Here is a 25146-nt window from a genome sequence, read left to right on the forward strand (position 1 = left end):
CTTCCACTCTGCAACTACCACAGTTGGAATAAATAGTGAAGATCTGAGCCTGTGAGAAAAACACTTTCGCATGCCAGGAAGGAATCGCTTATCCAAGTCAGGCACATTGCAGATGTGCCGCCTGGCCCAGTCCTCCATAGTGGGGACAGCGGCGGAGGGGATCTGCCCTTTGAAGGTGGGGAAGTGGAAAGTGGAGTGGCAGTGGAGGGTGGGTGGCGGGGTACCTGTCTCCTGAGCTCCACCCCCTAGTGGGCGTGGCCTGAGAGAGGGTGTGGCCTCTCTGGACTTCCGAGTTAGAGCCAGGAAGGCTGGTGGCTTACTCTGGGTCTCAGAGGCTTAGTTCAGAGAAGAATTGGGTCGGACAAAATAATGTGCGCAAGGCACTAAGCAGGGCCAGATGTGCAATTTCTGTTTCATTCTCCAGAGCTTGGTACCTTTCCAGTAATATTAATACTTGTTAGACTCAAATTGCACTCATTTTAAGGAAAAAGAAAATCAGCTAACACTTATAAGCCTTTATCCACTGTGATATTTATTCTATCAAAGCTAAATGGTGTCAAAGTTATATCAAAGTTAAATGGTAACAAATGCTATTTTTGAAAAGTATGTTGTTTTTTTTTAAGCTCTGAAATATATTTTTTTCCCTGATTATGTTAACAGGTCCTGGTCTGCCCCTCTATACTCTGCATAACAGCAGCAATGATAAAGGTAACATTTTCATATTTTACCCTTGGTTTGCTTTTTAGGAAAGTGTGTGTGAATAGGAGCAACTTGTGCTTAGCATAATGGGTATTTCTTCAGCTTTAGAGTGTCTTGACAATGACTTGAACACAAGGCTTAAAATATGAAGTATGTATAGTCTCATCAGTGAATCACCCACTTGTTCCTTATTGCTTTGCACAATCCAAATTCTTCACGTTGTAACAAATGCTTCAAATGTTTGTTGAGAACTGAGAGTCTTGGAAAACAATTCAGATCTGGATCAAATGCTGCAGGATGTCCAGATGCCCTCAAAGAAACTGGACTTCATTCATTTGCATGGAACAAGTAAGTGAAATTTCTCTCAGAACATAACTTTTCATGGAAACACCAATAAAACGATAACTAAATGTAACTTGATCTGATAGTATGTATTTTATACATAAATATATTATAATGTTACTTTTCCATAAAATGTTCTATCACAAGAATGACTAGTTTTATATTTTCTTAATCTAAAAATATAATATTCTACATAAAATGTATTCTTTTAAATGGAAAATATTTTAATAAAATGCACTGTTGCTCGCTAGTTCAGTATCATCCCATTAGTAATTTTATTCTACTATTAAGTATTAATTGTGTTAACAATGAAATACTAATATATTTTACCTTTAACCCAAACAGATTGAAAATGACTTGTGTAAAAAAATTAACTTTGGCTATAAAATGTTGAAATTTCAGTCCCAGGACAGAAATCTTGAATTTTTCCTAACTTCCTCTCTGTGATAGGCCCTGGCCTAATGGCCTGACCGTGTATTATGTTCAGGGACCACTAAGAACAAGGGGTTTCTTTGAGTAGGAAATCCTGTCATTTTTTTGTAGTTGTTTTTGTTTGTTTGTTTTTTCCATTAAGGGCTAATAATTCATAGGGAAGGGGGGATCCATCAAAAGTGATTTATTTTAGATTATTTTTTAATAAAGGCTAATAATGACATTCAGTTCCTCCAGGTTTAAGTGGCGGGAATAGGATGGAGAGTGGAGGGTGCTTCTGAAGAAGAGCTTAGAGCAATGCTCCTGAAACTGCAGGTGCTTATGGCTCACCTGGGACCTCATTAATGTGCACATTTTGAGCCAGCCCGTGAGCGTGGGCCCAGGATTGAAGCTTGTAATAAAACTTCCATGTGATGCTAGTGCTGCTGGCCCTTGAATCTGGTTTGACTGGCAAGGGCTTAGGGTTTTGAAGAGCTAACTGGACTTCCTGGAACAGAAGGCATTGAATATTACAATATAACATATTAAATATTTGGATGTGACCCCCAGAGAAAAGACTGTGCATCTTAAAAAATATAGGAAGTAAAACATTTCCAGTTAACTAGTCCTGATTCAAACAAAGGAGAGGTCAAATACCGGGTTTGACATATTTTTAAAAAGCATCGTGATCAACTGATAGTTTGACATTCTACTCAAATATAAAAGAAACTAAAATTTTAGTTCTCATTAGCATATTTGATCAGAAAGCATAAAATAACCAGCAAAATACAAATTAAAGAAAAATCTACCTATGTAAATATTTTACTCCTAAACTTTTCTTTTTTTCCTCAACTAAAATAACTATAACAACCAAAATACAAAAGAAAGGTGAACATAAGGAAGAAACATCTCTAGAGATAAGGATTTTTTTCCTTGTAGGTTAAATCTACTGAAGCTGGAAATAATCTTATTAAACTATGAAACAACTCTCCTCTCTCTCTCTTTCTCTCTCGTTTTTAAAGATTAGTCTAACTAATCAGCCTGAATTTGGTAGCAAAGGTAACCAATTTATTTTTTAGGGACAAATTTTATTAAACTGATGTTAAATCAAGCAGAGAGAATTAAACAGACCTGCACAAGATCGTGCAGAACAGTTTGCCCCACATAAACCTGGTTTCATTCTGTGAAACACAGAGCTGAAAATGGGAACTCAGCTTACAGCCTGGGATGGCAATAAGAATTACAAAAATGTTATTAAATCAGAATTTTAAAATAGTGTTAAGGCCAACTAAAAATCCTAAACATCTTCAAAGAAATTCAAGACGAGGAAAACATTTTGGAGGAAAACTTAGAACATAAGCCATAAACAAACTAGATAAGTAGATCAGATGCCAAAGAACAGAATCATAAAAACAAAACATTAGCAATTCTAAGATGCACTTTTATTTTACAAAACACCAATGTATTTAATAGACCCATTAGCAACAACTTTGTTTTAACCTTAAACTAGTATTTTAACCTGAAAGAGAATATTTTTTATAGCTGAAAAGCATGCTAAATCAAAACAGTTCATTTTCTTTTTCTATTCTAATTTAACAAATTGCTAAACTCTACATGTTACTCGTCACTGACAGAGATAAGAAACCAAAACCACGTGCTAATGTGTTCTTAATTCATTAATTAATCTTTCTGTTTGTTTAGAATTTTGGTATCAGATGATCTTGCCTCCTCATTTTGATAAATCCAAGAAATATCCTCTGCTAATAGAAGTGTAAGTATTCAAGCTAAAGGAATAATGCAGAAGCTAACCATTGTACATATTTACCCAGTGTAGCTCACTGAAAAATAGAGACAAATGCATCCTTTCTCTCTTCCTGAATTATTGTAAAGCAATTTTAATAATTCTTCCATTTTGCAATTACAGATCCAAGTCTATATTTTCTACCATCTTTCTAATAGAGAAGCTAGACACTCTTTTTCCCTCATAATGGCATATGGGTTTTGTTTTGATTCTTTCTCCCCCTTGAACTCCAAGAGAATTTGAAAGAGATTTTCAAGTCTCCATTTTCATCCTTACCTCTTAGACATTTTAATAAGCAATAGATGGGTATTACTAGTCTTCACAGTTTCCTTATCCCTAAATTTACCCAGATATCTCTCATTGGTGGTCTTTAATTCATTCCAGTGTCAGGTTTCTCTTTATTTAGTTCCTGAATTATCATTGCCTGGTATTTTCCATTCCTGTTTTTGGTGAAGAGAAGATATGAGAAAGTATTCATTATATAATTTAAACTTCTCCAAGTCCTAGAGAAAGTTCTGAAATCACAAGTCTTTGAGCCGTAAATGTGAGCTCCCATGAGGTCTAAATATGGTATCTTTGTATTTTGGGTAATTAGCAGGAAAACATTCTACTTCAATCTTTCCAAAATTGCCCTGACCTCACATATAATGCCACAATGCCAGTCTTCCTATCCCAGCTTGCCTCATTTCCTTTATTCAAAACAAAACGAACCAACACAAGTGCTGCGTGCCTGCTGCATGCAGGTAGTTGGCCTTATTTTGTCCACATTGCAAGCCTATGTAGTCAGTTCTATCAGGTCCATAATACAGAAAAGAAAACTGAAAACTTGGGGATACTTTCCAGTTGTTACTAGCCAAAAAAAAAAAAAAAAAGAAGGAATACAGATACTAACATGAGACACACCCTTTATACAGCACGTTCCCCTGCATTTACAATTCCATGTAAGCCAGACATAAAAGTTCAGAAAAAGAGAAAGAGGTATTTTAAACTTTCAGATACACAGTTGGATTCTCATTACACCTAATTTAGTCAAATTTTGACTACAGTAACATTCACTTGCTTGGGGCCTTAGCCCCAGTACTGAACAAGATTCTTTACAGTTAAAAAAGAGTAATGTTTTGACACAAGGGTCTGTTTAAAAAGAAAAAAAAAAAGTGATATTTTTATCTCTTTGGAATCCTCAGTAAGTAATAACTAAATCTCCCTTTCATTAGGAAAGTTTAAAAAAACATGGTAAATTCAGGCCCAGTTCTTTTCAGTGATTTTCCTCTTCATTTTCTTAGATGTCTAAATCTTTGTTTTCCATTTTTAAAAATAATGTTGCTTAATCTTCAAGTTTATTTAACCTGACACATAGTTAATACTCAGGGAAGCTATTAACTCTACCAAATTGAATATCATTGAAAGGACCAGGGTATTTCACAAGTTAAAAAAAAATGTTTACTTGCTTAAGAAATTCATGAATGCCTTCTTTTTCTAAAACTTAGAATGATACAGTATCTAGTGTAAAATTAAAGCTGTGCAATGAAAAAAAAGTGAAAGTGTTAGTCAATCAGTTGTGTCCAACTCTTTGCAACCCCATGGACTGTAGCCCATCAGGCTCCTCTGTCCATGGAATTCTCCAGGCAAGAATACTGGAGTGGGTAGACATTCCCTTCTCCAGGGGATCTTCCCAACCCAGGGATGGAATCCAGGCTCCTTAAGGACTTTGAGCTTACTTAAGTTAAGGACTTTGACTGCTATAGGACATGCAGGGATGGAAACCAGGCTCCTCTGTCCATGAGATTTTCCAGGCAATAGTACTGGAGTGGATTGTCATTTCCTTCTCCAGCAGATCTTCCCGACACTGGGATCGAACCCAGGTCTCCCACATTGTAGACAGACGCTTTACCATCTGAGCCACCAGGGAAGTCCTCAGGAAGTTCTAATCAAGGAAACTTGTAGTCTAAGAGTGTTTGTAAGCCCAATCAGAAAGATATATTTGAAGCTGCATTTATTGTCATCTTCATTATTTCTTCATTGAACACAACTCCCCTCTTCTAATTATTAGAGTATTTACTTCTTTGATTTCCAAGATATATGCAGCTTAGTAAACATTGGCCTGTGAAGTCTGTGTTTGATAGCAATCTTCAAAGATAAAACTGATGGGCATCTTCGGAGGAAACACACAGCCAGTATAGTCATGTTGTCACGACTATCAAGTTTGACAGGACCCACTGAGAACACCCTGGCGCCTGGCACGATTTCACGCTCATGAACAGGAAGGATGTACCCTTCTTGTCCACGGGGAATTAGAAAGGCAAGCCCTTTTCATTTGATTCAGGAAAACCACAAAGGCTAACAATTTGGGATTTTTCACAGATATGCAGGCCCCTGTAGTCAAAAAGCAGATGCTATCTTCAGACTCAACTGGGCTACTTACCTTGCAAGCACAGAAAACATTATAGTAGCTAGCTTTGATGGCAGAGGAAGTGGTTACCAAGGAGATAAGATCATGCACGCAATCAACAGAAGATTGGGAACATTTGAAGTTGAAGATCAAATTGAAGCAACCAGGTGAGTGACTAGGAGGTGAATTCAGAGGCTATTTAATTCCCCACCCCCCATTTATATTTTAAAGTTGTGAAGTATAAAGAATTTCAAGTGTCCTGGGAAGAACCATTCATCCTTGGGATGGATTTTTAGTGAAAATATTATGTTTAGACTTAGAAAGGGAATTGATATGTGTGCTACCATCTTCTAGCAATAGGGACTCACAATTCATCAAACACATGGACAAAACAGAGATAAATGTGCCTCTGAGTAAACATCTAACTAAACAAGCAAGCCACCCCTATAGTCAAGGATAAATAGAGGAGATTGGTGTACATTTATGTCAGAGTAGGATGACAGCCGTGAAGTCTTAGGAGTGGTTCCTACATTCTGCTGAGTGAGAGTTCCTCCCCCAATTTGGGCAAGTTGTGGAATATGACCGCTGTCACTCAGTAATAAGGGATTCTTTAAGGATGAATCACATCATTTGTGAGACTATAAATAGATGTGGTCTGACTTAAGAAAGATTTTAATCTTAATTGGTGGTTATCCTGGAGTGCACATGTAACATGCAGCGTTTTGCCTGCCTTATCCTGGAAGCTACAGCAACCCTGAGAGATGAGTGTTCAGACCTTACACTTCAGGTAAAGAAATGGAGGCTCTTAGGTTAGATAATTTGCCAAGACTGGTCAGGTCTTGAATCTGGGTTTCCCTTCAACTTACTTTCAGTTGCATTTAACTGGTAAATGGGGAATGTAGTCTTTGAGGTTCCATAACCAACTGCAGAGATGTCTGGAAAGCATAATAAATTAGCAATTTTAAATAGTGTTGTGAAATCAGAAACAAGGAAATGGGAAAAAAAAAGTTGTGAATGATTAAATGGATGGAAGAAAATGCCTTTTAAAAAATGAACAACGAACAAGGAGAAAAGATGACAATTTATTAAGTAATCCTAAATCTGTTAAATCAAAGTTAATGATTAGCTATTTTCCTTGAAAGTGAAAAATAAATAAACAAAAGATTTAGATAAGAGCATAAGTTGTTTTCAAGAGTGAGGCTTTGATATGTTACAAATTCATTTCTATTTATCCAGATTGGTCATCTGTGAGAAAGGGCATGGCTTCCAGGGCCTCTCAAGACTAAATTGATAGAATTGTGTTATCCCCAATATACAACTCTGTTTAAAAAGTAATGAGTTAGTTGCTTTTCAGCAACTCAAAGGGACTATGTACAACAACACAGATGAATCTCACAGACTGTTGAGTGAAAGAAGCCAGGAATGAAAGTATATATCCTATATCCACAATCGAATTTATATTGGTACAAATTCAGGTAAAATTTTTCTGGGATTCAATGAAAGAACTTTTTTTTTTTTTTCAAAGAGAAAAATGACCCAGAGGCTTCTGGATGATAGTATTGCCCCCTTTTTTGGTTTAAGGTATGCTCACTCTGTAAAGGCTTATGAGCTTGTACACTTGTGATTTGGTACACATTTCTGTATGTATGTGTTCTAAGTTTAAAACGTTTACATGGAGAAGATGAGTTGAAAACTGCTTACATTGAATTTTTTCTAATATTGCTTAACTCAGGGCAGTCTAAGACGTATACCGTCAATTGAAAACAAAGGTTCTTAAGGTCACATATAGGTCAGTGTGAGGGTCCCCCACCTCCCTCGATACTACCAAGAGCCCCATTTGCTAGATTTTTTTTTTTTTTAAGTAAACCAATTGCCTTTTGATGTAAGGCTAAGACTAAAAAATAGATGCAAAGAATATTTTTCTCCTTTCTTTACCTGGATTCCAACCACACAATTTAGTGACAAAAAGGCATCTTAATCCTTCAAGGAAGAATTGCCTCATATTTCATAGTGTTGAGTTAACTAATCAACACCCATCATAAGATGGGATGTATTTAGAGAATGGTGTTTAAGTTCTCAGGTAGGGGGCCCAGAGATATTTCTCAGCCCTGCACAGATGTTCTCCATGCTCCCACGCTTCCCTATTGCAGGGGCAGCCTCTCTCAAACTGAAAAACATCTGGAGAGGTTTAAATTCAATTATGTAAAAAAAGTGCATCTGGGCTGCAAATTTTTATATACAGCTGTGAAAAAAACAGCCAGGATTTGTTTTCTGTGAGTCATACAGACACAGACATACACACACACACAGACATAATTTTTATGGACTCCAAAACAAGTAAACCTTGTTCATCTAGCTCTTAAGTTAAAAATGATAGACATTGATCTCAGGTGTTTATTTGATTGCTGGTAGCAATTAATCTTAATTTCTAAGAGAATGAAATAGGGAACAAATGGCAGGGTTTCACATTTGTGCAGTTACCTTCGTTTTCTATACACAGTGTGATACTAATTCGTGGACTTCTTCCATGCATTTTAGACAGTTTTCAAAAATGGGATTTGTGGACGACAAACGGATTGCAATTTGGGGCTGGGTGAGTACTTTGGCTGATGTGTTCCTTAGTGAATATAATCCAAAACAGGATAATTTACTTTTGTTTGTACATATTTGGAGGTGTAAATCACAACCATCATGTCCATCTAAGAAGGTCCAAATGTCTTAGATTTCTGGGCAATGAGTCCCCCCCAGGCTTACACTTTTGTTTATTACCATGGGGAAAGGAGGTGAGCAAGTAAGAAGAGGAACAAAGAAAGAGGGATAAAGAGAAGGAAAGATTGAGGTGGGGGAGGGAAGGAGAGACACTTTTTTTCTCAGGAGTCCAAAAAAGTAAAAACAGAGTTTATTGCCTTTTTGTTTTGTTTTGTTTAACATTTTTTTTTTGTTTTTGTCATTTTGTTTTTAATTAGTACTACTGAGCAAAATGTCAATACTTTCCCTCTTACACCTACCAAGAAAAGGGACCGAGGCTCTGAACGGTAGTCTTTAGATACTGCCCAATTAAGGCCAATTTAAGCCTCCTCTGTCATGCTTTCTATCTCGAAAGAGGCACAGTATATAAAGATGTGAGAAATGTGGAAACTGCGACTTGCTTACCATATGTCCTTAATTCCTTTACCTCCATAAAAATAACTGTTTCCATTTCTTAGTCATACGGAGGGTACGTAACCTCAATGGTGCTGGGAGCAGGAAGTGGTGTGTTCAAGTGTGGAATAGCTGTGGCGCCTGTTTCCAAGTGGGAGTACTATGGTAGGTGATGGCCCTCAGGTACAGAGATGCTGAGTGCGAACCTTCACGTCTCAATGCCAAAGCCATTCATTTTTTAGTTTCCCTGTTTCTACAGTGAAGAAGCTGATTCTTCGTAGATGTACTTTATGGATACCTGTAATAAAACAGTCTCACTTCTTCTGCTGTTGGGAAAGGCTGGATGGTATTAAATGCTACCTATATATTTAGTTAGCAACCAGTTCTGTTTCCTAAATGTCTTATCAAGAAATTATGTTTTCCACATTTTAAAACATTCCCAGTGCTACAGTTCTTCAGATACACTTCCTTACCTTTATTCTACTCTGACTTTGGGGCTTCACCTATTACAAGAATATGAGAAGTATTTCTTTCCCTTCAGGTTAAGGTTGCATATAAAGTAGGATTTTGGGTGGAAAGAAGAGACTTTGGCAGGAGAACTCCTGGGGGCTTTGTTTCCACTAAGTAGGTGAAAGCCACTTTAGAATATTCTTTTCACCACTGAGAAAGTATTGTTCTATCATACACATGTAAGGCTATGATTCCCAAGGGGAAGGGGGAAGCAGTGGAACTCTAGGTAGTGGGGAAGAGCCAGAGGTGGTGAAAAGATGAATTATTTTCCTGTATCTCTTCTGACCCCCATCTCAAGTCATTTATGCCGTATAATGAATGAATCATTGATAATGAATATGCTTCTTAAATATTTTATGCCCTAATGTATGGTAGTATATGGTAATACCAAAGCTATGGAAAACTCTAAAGTCAAGAGAAGCCAGTGTGTAAAAGATACATCATTGTCTTTCTATTGAAAAACATTGGAGAACATGGTTGGGATTGGTCCTTACACAATAGATTTGTTTTCATATAATACTTTCCTGCTTGATACTAATTGTTCTGTATGACGGCTTATTTCTGGAGACCTCTGGTGGTCAGTAAAATAATAGAAACAATCTTCATGAATTTGGAAATACAGAATGGTAAGAAGAGTTCATTAAATGTATACGGACCAATCTAACAGGAACTTTCTAGAATTCTTACATGTGTGAAAATTTGAACAATATTACTCAAAAATCAAATGGAAGGAGTGCATAAATAGTATTGCAAGACATACTGCTAAAAGTTTACACTGACATTAGTGAAAGTGAAAGATGCCTAGTCATGTCTGATTCTTTGCGACCCCATGGACTATACAGTCTATGGAATTCTCCAGGCCAGAATACTGGAGTTGGTAGTCTTTTCCTTCTCCAAGGGATCTTCCCAACACAGGGATCGAACCCACGTCTCTTGCATTGCAGGCAGATTCTTTACCAACTGAGCTATCAGTGAAGCCCCACATTAAGCCCCGACATTAAGCACTTTTTAAACAGTATTTTAAAAATTTTAGATCTTCTTACACAAGAAAACCTGGTTAGCATAATAAGAAAGGGCTATTATGTTCTAGGACAAGAAGAATTGTGCCTGTTTGGGGGAAAAATTACTTTGCCCTTAAAAGCTATTCCTACTCCCCCACCCCATTAAATGTACATCCCAAGTTATTTATATTTAAAGTTAAAAGATGAACATTTTTGGAAAGTCATATTTTAAAGTGTGCTTTAAAATATTATATTTCCTATATTAGTGTCCTCTAGATATGTACAATTGCATATAGTCTATATTCACTTTAATCAAAATGATAAAATAATAAAAACTCATTGTGGAGGAAAAGATTTTGATTTTCATAGAAAGGGCCTGAGCAATATATATCAGTTCAGTTCAGTTCAGTCACTCAGTCGTGTCCGACTCTTTGCGACCCCATGAATTGCAGCACGCCAGGCCTCCCTGTCCTGGAACAGCTAATACTAGTTATCAATGCCAGTCATTCAAAAAGGGTTAGAATGTTGCTTAATCTTATTGTTTTGATGATCGTTCTTCTAAATAATTAATTAAATTTGTATTGAAATACTGGTACAATTCCAGTGATATGCACCCCATTAATCTATATAGCACAATGGAAACATATTATACTTATTTACTTACTGTAACCTGGTCTTTTTTCAAAAAGCTATTTCACATTTTTAAAGTTATATTGGAATTCAGCAACAATACATTTTCTCACTGATATTTTAAGAAATATACATATATGTGTACATATAGCTATATGTATATATATGTCTCTCTCCACAAAATGAGAGAAAACAGATGTTTAACTTGCCTTATGATGGAGTAGCTGAGCCAGTATGGTGTTGTACTTCAAATAATGATAACTGAATTTTTTCCTTTCAGTCTGTCCCTCCCCCACCTAAAAAACTATGTTTCACGTGAGCAATTAGTAATTGAAAATTATGGGGAGTTTCCAGCAGGAAAGAGAATATCCTAAAGTAGGGTATATACATATGTCAGGACCAAGAAATTCAAGACAATTTAGACATTAAATGACTTGCTAATCAAGATCTTTAAGGGAGTCAGATCTTTAATGTAGTGTCCTTGTCACTGAGCATTTCACATTTGACTTTTCTGCAGGTGGGTTATTGATTGGGTTTTAGATCACCCTGTTTTGATCTCCCTCTGTCCTCCAGGGAAGGGATAATGGGAATTGGTTACAAGGCTGAGTATGGAAAGACAGGAGTCTGGATGCATCAACAAGCCAGGCAGAAACAATCTGAAGGAGATACTTCTGATGGTATAACACTGTAGACCTTTGCACAAGTTAAGACATAAAGTAACCCAGTAAAAGAGGGTAAAGTTTTATTGTATGAATTAAGTTTTTTTTTTCTTTTCTCCATCACAGACTCCGTGTACACAGAACGTTACATGGGTCTTCCAACTCCAGAAGACAACCTTGACTCTTACAGGGTGAGCAATGGTGAACTAGATCGATTTTCTAACCTATTTATAAGTGGTATAAGAACATTTCTAAGTGCATCTATTCTAGAAAATATATATTTTTTATTTCCAGCAAAATTCTTGTTTAAAAAATAACACAGGTGGTTTAGAGTTACTCCAGTAGCTTCCCCTACTATATTCGGCATAATTACAGCCTTTATCGTATGCTATATAGGTCACAATATGCATTCATTTGGAAATACAAAGCAACACCAGATAATCACTTTGATTATAAAAAAATGTCCGTTTAGAAAACATGTCAGATTCAACATATTCCTTCAGAGCCCAGAAGACACCTAAGTCTTTAACCACATATTAAAATTTCTTATGGTATTATCGTAATTAAGATGCATGTACAAGCCTATAATTTTCTTATTCTTAGACAAATGTGTACGTTTTTTTTTTCACACAAGATTTGAGTGAAGCAGGTGTCCTATAGGTGCAGGAGGGTAATACTCTGAAAAGCTCTTGAACCCAAATTACTGAATAGCATCCATCAGGCTGGTTGCCTGCTTGGAAGAGCCAGTGGGCAGGTTACTGCGCAAATGGGCTATAGCATCTGAAATGGGGCCTGGGTGCAGGTATCACTGGCAGCCTGCGTGCTAGTGTGGGTGCCACTGCAGGGCCAGGGCACTCTCTTTGGTAGCACATTTGCTTCAGCTGGAATGTCAGCCTCAGTACTAGGGACCCTTCAGGGCATTGCACCATTCTCCAAAACTTCCAGATTTTGTCATGTAAGTTGGAAACCCCTAAATGTACAGATGGCTGGGTCAGTCATCCGATGTTTACATTCTTCAGAGGATATTCAAAACTCTTCCCAGGACAGAGAATTAAAAAGAAAAACAATAACCCATATAATTTAAGAGCACAATTTCTTCTCATCTGTGCCACAGCTCTCAGTGCTTGGGCTTTGTAGTCATACATTGGTCTAAGCCATATTTGTACATTTTTGTAAGATGTCATCGTTATTAGGGGTTCTGAAGCCATTTGATCAAAGCACAATAAAATGCAAATACAATTTCCAGTTTTGCTAGTTTAGTTTTACACCTTCCTTTCAGCTTTATTCAGCAAGGCTTGTGTGGGGTGTGGCAGAGAGGGGTATGAGTACAGTTGTGTCTGAGTGTGTGTTTTCATCTCTGTTTACCAGGCAAAGTAGAAAAGTAAGAACTGTATAAAATAGATAGCTAATGAGAACCTACTATGTAGCACAGGGAACTCTACTTAATGCTCTGTTGTGACCTAAATGGGAAGGAAATCCAGAAAAAGAGGAGATATGTAAACGCATAGCTGATTCACTTTGCTGTACAGCAGAAAATAACACAACATGATAAAGTAACTATACTGCAATACTTTAAAAAAAAGAGAGAGAGAAAAGTAACAGCTTATGAGATGGGATGTATGAATCACCTTCTACTACAAAGCAGTCCCATAGTCAGGTTGTCCTTATGTCTTCTGATTGTCCCACGTGATACTTTGGACTCAGTTTTTCCCATTCTTTCTCCTCCACATCCAATCAGCTGCTTTAGACATCTTTTCCCTGCTTCATGATCACATTGCTGATGCCACGTGACCACCACCTTTCATATCCATAACCTCACTGCTCATTCCTTAGCTGGCGTCCCTACACACCAGGCTGTATCACACACTGAAGTAGGAGCTTAACCTACACTCACAGCACTGTCATGGACTTTTCCCGTGGACTCAACTAAGCCCAGCTCTTATTCTTTAACCAGGTGTTCAATACCTTTCTTACAGCGGCCCTGGAATGTCATTTTTCCCCTTCCACCTCCATCTATTAGGTGGAGAAGGAAATGGCAACCCAGTCCAGGATTCTTGCCTGAAGAATTTCATGGACAGAGGAGCCTGGCCGGCTATAGTGCATGGGATCACAGGGCGCTGGACTCGACTGCAGGACTGTCACTCACTCCATCTGTTAGGACACTGCTCTCCTGGGGGACTAGCATCCTCTCTTTTGACTCAATGATGTTTTCCTTGTATATCTCTCAATCTTCAATTTATTGTTCTTGGATTCATAGTTATTTTGTACTCCTTTTCCCCCCTCTGTTTTATTATTAGTCATTCAAAGCTTTCCTCAATATTGTATTCTTTGGATCACCCAGTATAAAATAGAAACCTTAAAATGTTTTTTGATTTAATTTTAAAACTTCTTGAGTGGAAACATTGTTATAAAAACTATACATCTCCATCATCTCTCTCAATTTACAGCTCTAATTTTCTTGTCAGTGACCCAAACAGGATGCTTACACCTGAAAGCATCCCTCCTGTGGTGCAGCATATTTGGGCCATGGCTAAAAGTCTTTCTCAAATACTCTCAAAGTACTAAAAAAAAGAAAAAAAAAAAAATCCCCAAACATCAGAGGTGTACTGCCCAGGACCCTCATCCTGACTCTAGATCCTGGTGGATGATGAGTCAAAGTTAATTTTAAAAATCCCGTCTTGAAAGTCTTTGAACCTCGAAGGATAGGGTGAAGTCCAAACCTTGATATCCAAGCAAGTCCATGGCACCTCCAAAAAACATCAACCAACAGGGTGCTTCCTCTTCATTCAGTCCTCGCCCTAGAGGATAAACAGTTTTAATCTGCCCTGTCGGCCTCTATCTTTTTCCAGATTTTCCTAGAGGCTCCTGATTCCCATCCCCATCCCCCTCTTCTCCAACTCTGCCCCCCGCCCCCCGCACTGAGGTGGCCATCTTCCTCTCTCCTCTTAGGTGTTCTCCGCGTGAGGTAGTCATGTAAATAGAAGTCACTTCCCACTGCCGATGGCAACACACGCGCGCTGGGAGCACAAAGTCACTGTCTCGCTTTGCTGCACAGATGGCTCCCGAGGACTGTTTAATCCTTCCACGCCAGGAGTCGGGTTTTCTTGGCACAAAATTCTCTGCTGGCAATGGACACATTAAAACTGCCAGTACCAGGGCGCTAAAGGTTCCCAATGTGTTGCTCAGAGGAATTATTTGGGTGGGCGATAGCTAAGGTGGGCAGGAGAAAGTGAGGTAAATGTATTCTGTGTACTGTTTCTGCCCCGTAAGTTGCCTCCTCAGAAAGTGGAGAACTGAATCTGAGTACCTATATTTGGTGCACAGCAGGCTTTAGAATAAAGCTGCCCTCCTTTGTTTTTTAAATGAGTCTGTGCTTTTGTCTCTGGCAGGAATATATTCAAAGATTCTATTTTCCTCTAAGGCCCCAGCTGCCCCTCTGGACCCCCAGCTTCTTTTTCTTTTCTTTCCCAGGTTGTTTTTATTTCCTCCCTTTCTCTCTCCTCCTCTCCTTCCCTCCTCCTACCCTCTTGGAAAAAAACAAAGGAGACAATTCCTTACAGGCTTTCCCTGTTCTCTGTCTTCCCGTGGGGCAGGAGAAATATTTTGAAAGAGTCCTGTATAGGATAGCCTGTTGACTTTCTTCAGTACATCCAGGATAGGAATGACCGAAGTGTGTAACAAGCAAGGTCTTGATCTTTGTACACCTTTTCAACTATAGAATCATTTATCTGTAACCAGAATTATAGCCTTTGGAAGAGAATATAATTTTTGATGAAACTCAGATGAGGAGAGGATTCATTATTAGGCCATTAATGACCCAGACTTGGAAAAATGTAGAGAAGCACACCAACAGAAGGACATTTTGTGAAATAAAGGTTGTACTTACTATTTAGGAAAGGAACTTGAAGGAACCAACCGTTTGTATATGTAAATGGAACAAGTGGGGATGTCATGTAGAGCTGTTCAGCTTGTGCACTGCTAGAGGCCAGTCAGCTCCATTCACTAAGGCATGCACCTCTGGGGCTGCATTCAACCAGAAAAAGTGCCTTTGTTTATTGTTACAAAGCCACCATATAGATTATGGGACCCTGGGACTAAGGCTTGGACCCAATGCTGTGACATAAGCAGTGATCCATAAGACCCTTTTTGTAGATAATCACCCACCTACTGCCAAGTGGCAAGATAGAAGCACTTTTAAAGAATACCAGGGACTTAAAAGAGAAGGCAATGGCACCCCACTCCAGTACTCTTCCCTGGAGAATCCCAGGGATGGGGGAGCCTGGTGGGCCGCAGTCCATGGGGTTGCTAAGAGTCAGACACGACTGAGTGACTTCCCTTTCACTTTTCACTTTCATGCATTGGAGAAGGAAATGGCAACCCACTCCAGTGTTCTTGCCTGGAGAATCCCAGGGACGGGGGAGCCTGGTGGGCTGCCATCTATGGGGTCGCACAGAGTTGGACACAACTGAAGCGACAGCAGCAGCAGCAGCAGCAGCAAAGAAGAAGAAGAAGACATTCATGCCCGCAAAACTCCAAGGAGCTGGTCCCAGAAGCTCTAAGCAGGCAGGCAAAGTAGAGGGATGACAGTGAAGCTAATAGGGCAGTGAAACTCTGTGGAAACATTTTTTTTCTGCTGAAAGTCTCAGTCAGAGTCTCAGTCCATAGCCAACAGAAATGGCAATAGATTTGAGCAAAAGAATCAGATAGACAATAAGACAACCCTCAGCCCCAATGTGTGCTCGACTCTGCAACCCATGGACTGTAACCCACCAGGCTCCTCTGTCCATGGGATGTCCCAGGCAAGAATACTGGAGTTTTGGAGTGGATTGCCATTTCATACTCCAAGGGATCTTCTCAACCCAGGGATAGAACCCTCGTCTCTTGTGTCTCCTACATTGGTGGGTGGATTCTTTACCCCTGCGCCACCTGGGAAGCATCACCCCCAGTAGCAATAAGCAAATAGCAACCATGGCCCCACCTTGAGGAGTGGGTTCCTAACAGTGATGAATAGTTTCTACATGGCCAATTACAGTTTCTACAAGGCCAAGCAAATCTGTAAAAAAATCATTAACATGGTAGACTTTCATTCACCTATTTGAGGTGCCTGGTGTTTTAGTTGTTCAAAAGTTGGTGACCTTGTTGGTGAGACAAAGTATGGAGACAAAATTTTTGAAGAGAAATAAAAGAAAGTAGTAATAAAGCATGAACGTGAGCATGACAGAGTGCCCAATATATATGGAAAAGATTGGTGATTTCCAGATTGTGACTGTGGAGCCCCAGCATGCCTTCCGAGCATGTAGTGGGAAAGGGAAGTAGCTGAGAAGCTGGGATTTCACCTCCCCCCGCCACCCACTCCTCTCAACCAAGGGGGGACTCAGTTTCATTTAGTTCATTCATTTTTTTATTCACTCATTAAGTGCTTCTCTGACCAGATGGGCTTCCCTGGTGGTTCAAATGGTAGAGAGTCTGTCTACAGTGCAGAAGGCCCAGGTTCAATCCCTGGGCCTGGAAGATCCCCTATGGAAGGGAATGGCTACCAACTCCAGTTTTCTTGCCTGGCGAATTCCATGGGGAGGAGCCTGGTGGGCTACAGCCCGTGGGGTTGCAGAGTCAGACACGACTGAGTCCTTCGCACTTCACTGTTCTAAGCTCTTTACATGGATTATTAGGTCCAGTTCTCCCTCAAATTCCCTGAGATAAGTGTTCTAATTATCTCCATTTTATTGACCCAGAAACTGAGGTGCAGTAATGTTATATAAGATGTAGCTACTGGGGTAGGAAAGGGAGAGGGCACTGATCTGGAGCCAGTCAAGGAAGATTCCGGGAGTTACAGAGGAAGAGCATAGGTGCTTTCCACAGGCTGCCTGAGGGGTGAGGCAGAGGAGCATAGTAGAGGAATGGTAGGCAGAGCTGTTTTCCGGGGATTCGTGAAGCAGATTGGGTGAACCGAGGGATAACACAGAGCAGGGCTGTGGGAAGAGCAGGCCAAATGGTGGCTAATAAGGCAGGATGGGAGGCTGGGGAGGGAACGGATTCACAGTGAGCAGCATCAGATCAAGGGCAAGAGAAATGAGGCCCAAGTCCTGAGCATTATTGCCAAGAGAAGAGGGCAGCCTGGAACACACAGAAGGGACTGATTTAACTTGTAGAGGAGATTTATTTTGCATTTTGCTCAGAGTTTGATAGGCTTTTGGCAAGTGTGTGAAACAGTCATAGATTTGGCAGTCTTCTGCTAGCAGATTTGAAACGTTCAATCCTTAAGAAGTGCTGCATCGTTAGGTTATGCAAAACAGGGTGCAATTTTGTAAATATGCCATCTTGTACTGATTTGACATTTGTTCTATTATCCCAGAATATGCCAAAGGGAGAGAGACCTTCAGATTTCAGCCAAACCTTAACTTGTTTGTTGAGTGCTGATAAAATGTTGACTGCTGTGTGATCTTTAAAGAAGCCAGTGTTGCTGGGTGAGGCCTGAGGTAGGGCCCCCTGTCGGCGAATAGGGACTGTTTCCTTTGGTACAGTTGTTTGATTGATGTGAACTAGTAAAACATCTGATGTGCTGGGTTGAATTAATTTTTTCTTAAAATTTTTTTGTGGCCTCTGTTGTGGCATGAACGGTGCTTCCTTAAATAGCTTCATTTAATATTATTTATGAGGCGTTGACGGCAAGTGGGAGAATGCGCAGGGCAAGTCAGCAAACTGAGGGTGCTATCTCACTGAAGTAATGGGTTGTCCATTAGACCAGTGGCTGCTCTTTCTACCAGATAACAATGAGTTATTTGGCTGTGAAGTAAAGGGATATTAGAATATGATGTTAAGAGGTGAGGACTTTTGAGTTTGACCTGTGCTCAAATTCTGTTTCCACCATCTAGTCACTTGAAGAGGTTACTAAATCCCTGTGAACTGCTGGTTCCTCATCTGGATGATGGGGACAATCAGACCTGTCTCACGAGGTTATTGAAAGGATTAAACGAGACACCTGAGCCTGCCATGAAGTAAGCTTTCAAAAACATGGCAGCTGCCACCATTATCCTTGGGAAGCAAATTGTCCTTCTGGTTCCTGGATGGCACAAGGGGTAGCTTAAAAATTGTTAGACCTTCTGTTTCTCACAGTACTTCCCCACTCTTATCAGCTCTCTCTTTTATTTCAAAAATACAAAGATTTATTTGTTGGAAGGTAACTGAAGAACCAGCATGATCCAACGAGCAGCTACAGATGGTTCTTCTTGGGGCTTGAAGGAAAAGCTCCTCGCAGAGATGCTGAGGATCGGCACTGCCACTGGTCCAGTCCTTCCCACTTCGCTTTGCCAGGCTGTTGCTGGCAGCGGGGCTCTCCGGAAGTTTCTAGCCTCGGGAGAGTGCCAACTGCACCACCATTGCATCCCTGCCCATTTATCACTCTAAGCTTCCTTTTTAGGAGCTGGTGACAGACTATTCGGCTTCTAACTTAGTCATCCATTTCCTTTTTTATTTCTGTTTCCATCGATAGGCAAGTGGGGATTATCCTATTTTGGTGGGTTGAATTAGCACAATTAAATTATTTCTGGTCATTAATTCTCCTTTAAATTGGTGCCTGCATTTCTTTCACTGGCTTTGGCTGCTGCCCTTCACTGGTTAAAGTGTGCCATACAGCGGGCTGTCAGGAGTCTCTCTTCGGAGAAGCCAGGATGCTCAGTCTGGTAGGGAAGGATCTGTGGTTCTGGAGGCAGGGGGACACAGCTGCATCTTTCCCAGGGGGTGCAGGGAAATGTTCTCAGCAGCCTGAGAGCCTTGAAATGGGTGTGTGCCTGAGGCTGCCTGGCTCCCACGCACTGAGAGGTCCCTCTTGATGCATCTCCCAGCGAGCAGGGGGACGTGCACATTGGAAATGACACTCTTATCTTGTGGTTGCAGGGGAAGCCTTTGTTTTATTTTTCGCTTGCTGCATTAAAGTATTTGTCTTTCTCTCTTTGTAGTGTAATATTGTTAATGTAAAACAATTTGCATCATGACACTTTTATCACAGTTTTCGTCTTTTTCTCAGTATGTTGCGTTTCTCACCATGTCTAGTTCATCACAGCTACAGTGTGTACATCACAACATTTATCTTAGGCTCAGGGTTTTACTTGTTTATAAAAATTGTCTTCTTTCAGCCTGTATTCACTCCATTTAAGAAAAAAAAAGGCAGCCAGAAACTGTTTTGGTCCAAACTCCAGTAGTTATCACATTCCTTGCTAACTGTCCTGCGTATTTATATGTCTCCTAACTATTACTCTATGTTTCAATGACATTTCTCAGTTTTATGGCTCAGGGAGGTTGTGAAGTAGCTTTTGCTCTTCACTCTGCCAAGCAAGGAAGCCCTGGGAGGCTTTCAGAGGTGGGAGGCGGGGGGAGGTGACAGCTGTATATTCGGGTCAGGTCTAGGTGTTAAAGGTGACTGTCCTTGGCAAGTGAAGAACTTGCTTCTCGGGAGAAACAAGGTGACGGCAACAACTGCGCAGGCGCAGGAGGACGGACTCGGGCGCCCGGGCCTGGGGCTCCCTCCGACTGTCAGCGTTCACTGTCCGTGTGTCCGCCCCAGCCTCTGCTGTCGCCAGGTTTGAATCCTACACTGGCCTTTTTTGGTAGATTGATTTTGACCCTTTCCTCTCTCCGGGTCAGAACATCGCTCAAGGTTCTATTGCTGCGATTGGCGCTGCATGAGCCACACAGCCCAAAAATGCCTCATGAATCTCGCAGGGCTGTGCAAGCGTGCTCGCTTCCAATGAATGCTCTCTTCCGATGAAGTCTAAGAAGGCCATGAGCACGCAGGCGCAAAGAACACCCAGTGTGTCTGTTTACTGCAAATCGCAGGACAGTTCAGTAACAATTTCTTTCCTCCTGTATTTTTGCTGGAAGATCACATCATATGTAGCTTGGAACTTTACTGGAGACTCAGTGCAGCTTAGGAGGTAAAAGAGGTTCTACCGTCAGACTTTTGTCCAGCTCAGATTTCCTACTGTAACCTGGTGCACTTGATTGTCTTCATGTAGAAGTGGGATTGCTATTAATAGACCTATCTCGTAGGAACGTCATTAAATAGAGCAGGTGCTTTGATAAATCCTTTAAGATGCTTAGCAGAGTGACTGGCACAGAGTACACAGTAAATGTCAGCATTGTGTATGGATTGAAAGTGGGCAAAGCATAGTTCGGTAAATTTCAGAATGAGAATATTTTATTTCACTTCCCCTAGCTGTTCTCACTTGCCTCTGCAAAATTAGGATGGAATATAGTCAACAGTACAATATAAGTGGTTACCTTTCTTTCATTTATCCCTTTAATTGATATTTAGCACTGTATTAAATGCTCAGAATAATGAACAATATAGACAAATTCCTTTTCTCATGGAGTTTATTGTTTAGTTGGGTATATAACAAACAAATATTGACTGACAATGAATAAATGAATGGATAGAAGAATGGATGGAGTAACATTGGAATGGATGAACAGATGAATGGATGGATGAATTCATCTGGGACATCTCACCAGATAACACATTTCCCTAAAAGTAAAGTAAAATAAGAGTGTGACTTTTAATGAGTCCTAGATGTTTCTCCTGAAAGTTTGTGGGTAAATTCTCAATTGGGTCAGAAATGGCATATGGTCAGGACAAGTGGGACCCAGCCTGCACAGAGTAAGAGGGCCTTTGCTCTGTTTTCTGGGACAAGATCACTTTGTCAATGCAAACATGTTGGGTGACTTTGTCCTGAAAGCTGTAGACAGAATGGCTTTTTTCCAGAAACACTGTTAACAGCATCCTGACATCAGTGTCAGTAATTTAACCTTAAAAAAAGCCACGTCTCTTGATTCCTATTTCAGTGACAGTAAGAAGAGTTAATCTTCTTCCCATTTCAAACAAAAAGGTGCTCAGCAGCCTGTCTCATGGTGCACAGTTCACTGATATTGAAGCCGGGGCTAGAATACAAACACTCGGACTATAGCCCCATGCTCTTCCTGCCAGACCTTCAGGGTTCCCATCCTGATGTTAGCTACAAAGGTATCTGTAGAACATAAACCTTGCCTCTCATGAAGTTGACTTGATTCACCAAGATGCTGCAGGACAAGTTGACTGATTTGAAATCTCTCGGGAGGCTAATGGCCCTCCCTCTGCCCAACTCATAATGAGACAACAAAAGTAGGCTCCAGCTCACCCCTTCCCAAAGTCACTACAATGTCAGTGACATTTTTACCTTCATCCCAACTCTGCAAGCATCTCCAAATTAAGACCGGACGACTAGTTCCATACTTTCAAAAAGTTTTCATTCGAGACCCCAGCCTCATTTTAGAAGTCCTTCCTAAGGTTATGAAGCAGCCTTCAAAAAGCTGACCTCCCAATTTTTTTCTCCTAATTGCCTGGCTTGGTCCAATAGTGACATTTTCCTCAAGACAGAACGAGGCAGACAACCAGCCATTGATGATTTTCTAAGGCCATATTTGATCTTTGTCACCCCTCTACCCTCCCATATGTTACATTTGCCTAGGTTTCAAACATCTGTTTCAAAAAAGGTAATGCCTGCTTCTCATTCAGAGCCTAGCAATGTGGACCAAAGTTCATATGACATATTGCAGAGTATGTTTAGTTGCAAATGCTATGTACAGGCTCTTTGAAATGTAGCATGTATGGCACCATGTGACACATGGTTGCCATGGCAATACACTTTTTGGCTGAACTACAGCATAAGCCCATGGAACATACATTGCTAATATGAGACTCTGCCCTGTGCTAATGCATAGGACCCAGCCAATCTGGGATCTGGGACTCGAGGGGCTTTGCATGCAGCCTGGGTGGCAGGTGCCCTCTTCTGCATGTGCAGGGAAGATGTGGCATTCTCCCTTTCCAGTCCTTCTCCCAAGCACAGGGCATGCTGTGCATTCTGCCTTGCATGGAGACAGCATTTGCTTGAATATCGGTTTGCTATATTTTGTATCAAAGGGGGCCCCAGCTGAAAACATTTTATTTTGTAAACTGAAGTGAAAAATCAGTTTATGGCAGATCTTTTTTTGAATAATGACATTCTTTTTCCCAATTCCAGAATTCAACAGTCATGAGCAGAGCTGAAAATTTTAAACAAGTTGAGTACCTCCTTATTCATGGAACAGCAGATGGTGAGTTTCAGTTAATTAGACTTTTTAGTATCACAGACAGGTTTGCAATTTCACTACTGACAAAACAAAAGCATGAGGGGCAAGACTGTTACATTTACTTCAATAAAACAGTGTTGCTTTCCACAACTCACTTGTCTTGGGATAAATGGGATGCTGAGTCCTAGAACTTCAGACAGTCCCCTTTCTTCTTGTGCCTTTTCCTACCAGAAAAGTGGAGCCGCTATTAGTTACTTTCTGTTTCCTTTCTCTCCCTGCAGATAACGTTCACTTTCAGCAGTCAGCTCAGATCTCCAAAGCCCTGGTGGATGCTGGAGTGGATTTCCAGTCAATGGTATATAGCAAAGCTTCTTGCAAGGGGAAGGAACTCCCTGGTGGGGTCTCTCATGATTACTTCTCTCATCAAGGTCCCAGGAGAAAGGGACAAAAGCAAAAAAGAGTCTTATTTTTCCAGTAAGAAGTTGAAGAAGTGATATACTTGAGCCAGAAACACAGTCACGTTCAATATCCGTTAGGGGTTGAAAAGCACAATATCGCATATCTTGTATCAGATCCCTAGTCTTGTGATTGCTCTTCTAGCCCTATGATTGTCCCATCTCTCCCTAATTTGACACAAAAGTAATCACTTACCCAGTGAAAAGTATGGCAAAGTAATTCTAAAGTGAAAGCAGCATGATAATCGCTCAGCTCAAATATGAAAATCCATCTCTAGTACGTGTTACTAGCCCTTCTAACAAAGGTAGGGTATAGGGTATAATAATCAGCAAGTTTCAGTTTTTGCAACTTCCATGTTATCTTTTATTGAGCAACTACAGGTAATAAACAATTAAGCTGGGTTTATAAAGTCAGAAATGGCTAGAGAGTTGTTGTTGCCTGTTCAGAGGATGTTTCTAGGTATTAAACAAAATTCATTTTATGCCCTAGATCTTTTCTGATTAAGAGAAAGAAAAAGATTATATGTGTGTGTTGCACTAAATATTTTTGTGTTAAATGCTTTCTTGTCTGTATTAGCTTTAATAGCCTGCTTCCCCTCACTTTCTTTTAACATACACACTTTGCTCTGTGCTCAGTTCAAGCAGTACCTATTGTATTTAAAAGCGGGACAGTCATTTGATACCAAAAAACATGGCATATATTTTCGGGGTTAGATTCTTATGAGGTTGTGGTGTATATTTCCACTGTTCAAAGAAAAGACATGATACTTTAAGCAATTTTTGAAAGTTAATTTATGTCTCCATGATATATGTTTTGCTAGCAGTGACTTCCCACTTGTTTAACATGGTGGAATGAGTTGATAAATTTTTGCCTCAAGTCATTAACTCTTCCTAAATAAATGTCAGACATACAGATAAGAAATTCCAGTGAAAAATCTTACGTGTTTGAAAATAATACATTTGATTTTTGACTTCACTTATGCTAAACATATATATGGAATACAGAAGTAGATTTTCCTAGTTCCTTAGTGATATACATTAGGAAAAATTGCTTTTTAAAAACCTTTAATAGTTTTTTTTTTTTTACTGCAGTGGAGGAGAAACTTAACAGTTGATAACACTTAATTAAAGTGGGCTTTATGGGATAAACATTCCATCCTATGCATGATGAGTTTCTAAGTGTCCTTTGAGTCAAATTTGAAAAATGGACTTAGATATTTTCGTGTAATACACATATCCTTAAAGCAGTGTGCAGTGAAGTCAAACTCGTGGTGAGTTGTCTTAGCACATACCACGGACAATCGGAGACTCCTGCAAGACACAGCTACATGCCTTGGGAAAGCTCTGGGCAGGGGCAGGGGAGATAAGAAAACCTGTTTGATCATGTTTCAGTTTACAAACTGATTGAGGAGTTAAAACATTGTGTGTTATTTCATGTATGCTCATGAGAATTCATTTGGATTAAAAAAAAAACGGCAACTGACTTCCTAATTCTGATCTCTCTCTTGTGTCTCTGCAGTGGTATACAGATGAAGACCACGGGATCGCCAGCAACACAGCACACCAACACATATACACCCACATGAGCCATTTCCTAAAACAATGCTTCTCTCTACTTTAGCATCTCAAAACGGCATGCCATTTAAAGCTTGTGAAAAGCTACTTTTGCTCTCATTATCTCAAAACTGCACTGTCAGGATGATGCCTTAAAAAAAAAAAAAAGCACACTCAAATCAAGAAATGTAAGTTTACCTTGTTCCCAAGTTTCATATCTATAACCTGAAGTAGGGACTTCTGTCTTTGCAACAGACTTACCTTATGGAAATTTCAGTCTGGTTTTCTTTTTATTATTATTTAAAATAATTTCCATATCAGTTGGTGAAACAACACCTAGGAACTGTTTTTATGGGAGCTTTGCAGAGGTTCCCTCAGCAGCATTATTTTCTAACTGAACTAGTGCAAATTTTGTTCTCTTCTTTGAAGGAATGACAGGATGTGGGCAGTGATG

At 39.9% G+C, this 25146-nt stretch overlaps 1 protein-coding gene across 1 annotated transcript in view; it reads left to right on the top strand.

Annotated features, from left to right (window-relative positions):
- DPP4 (dipeptidyl peptidase 4) overlaps positions 1-24759 on the top strand; it is a 79923-nt gene extending 55164 nt beyond the window's left edge. The window contains exons 17-26 of the mRNA XM_052653013.1: positions 661-708; positions 949-1047; positions 3154-3223; positions 5615-5809; positions 8181-8235; positions 8849-8948; positions 11710-11774; positions 22635-22707; positions 22965-23038; positions 24658-24759. Of these exons, the coding sequence (XP_052508973.1) occupies positions 661-708; positions 949-1047; positions 3154-3223; positions 5615-5809; positions 8181-8235; positions 8849-8948; positions 11710-11774; positions 22635-22707; positions 22965-23038; positions 24658-24759 (881 nt within the window). The remainder of the gene's footprint in view (positions 1-660; positions 709-948; positions 1048-3153; positions 3224-5614; positions 5810-8180; positions 8236-8848; positions 8949-11709; positions 11775-22634; positions 22708-22964; positions 23039-24657) is intronic.
- Positions 24760-25146: the final 387 nt, after the last annotated feature.

The sequence above is a fragment of the Budorcas taxicolor genome, chromosome 2 (assembly GCF_023091745.1).
Source record: "Budorcas taxicolor isolate Tak-1 chromosome 2, Takin1.1, whole genome shotgun sequence".
Classification (NCBI taxonomy): domain Eukaryota; kingdom Metazoa; phylum Chordata; class Mammalia; order Artiodactyla; family Bovidae; genus Budorcas; species Budorcas taxicolor.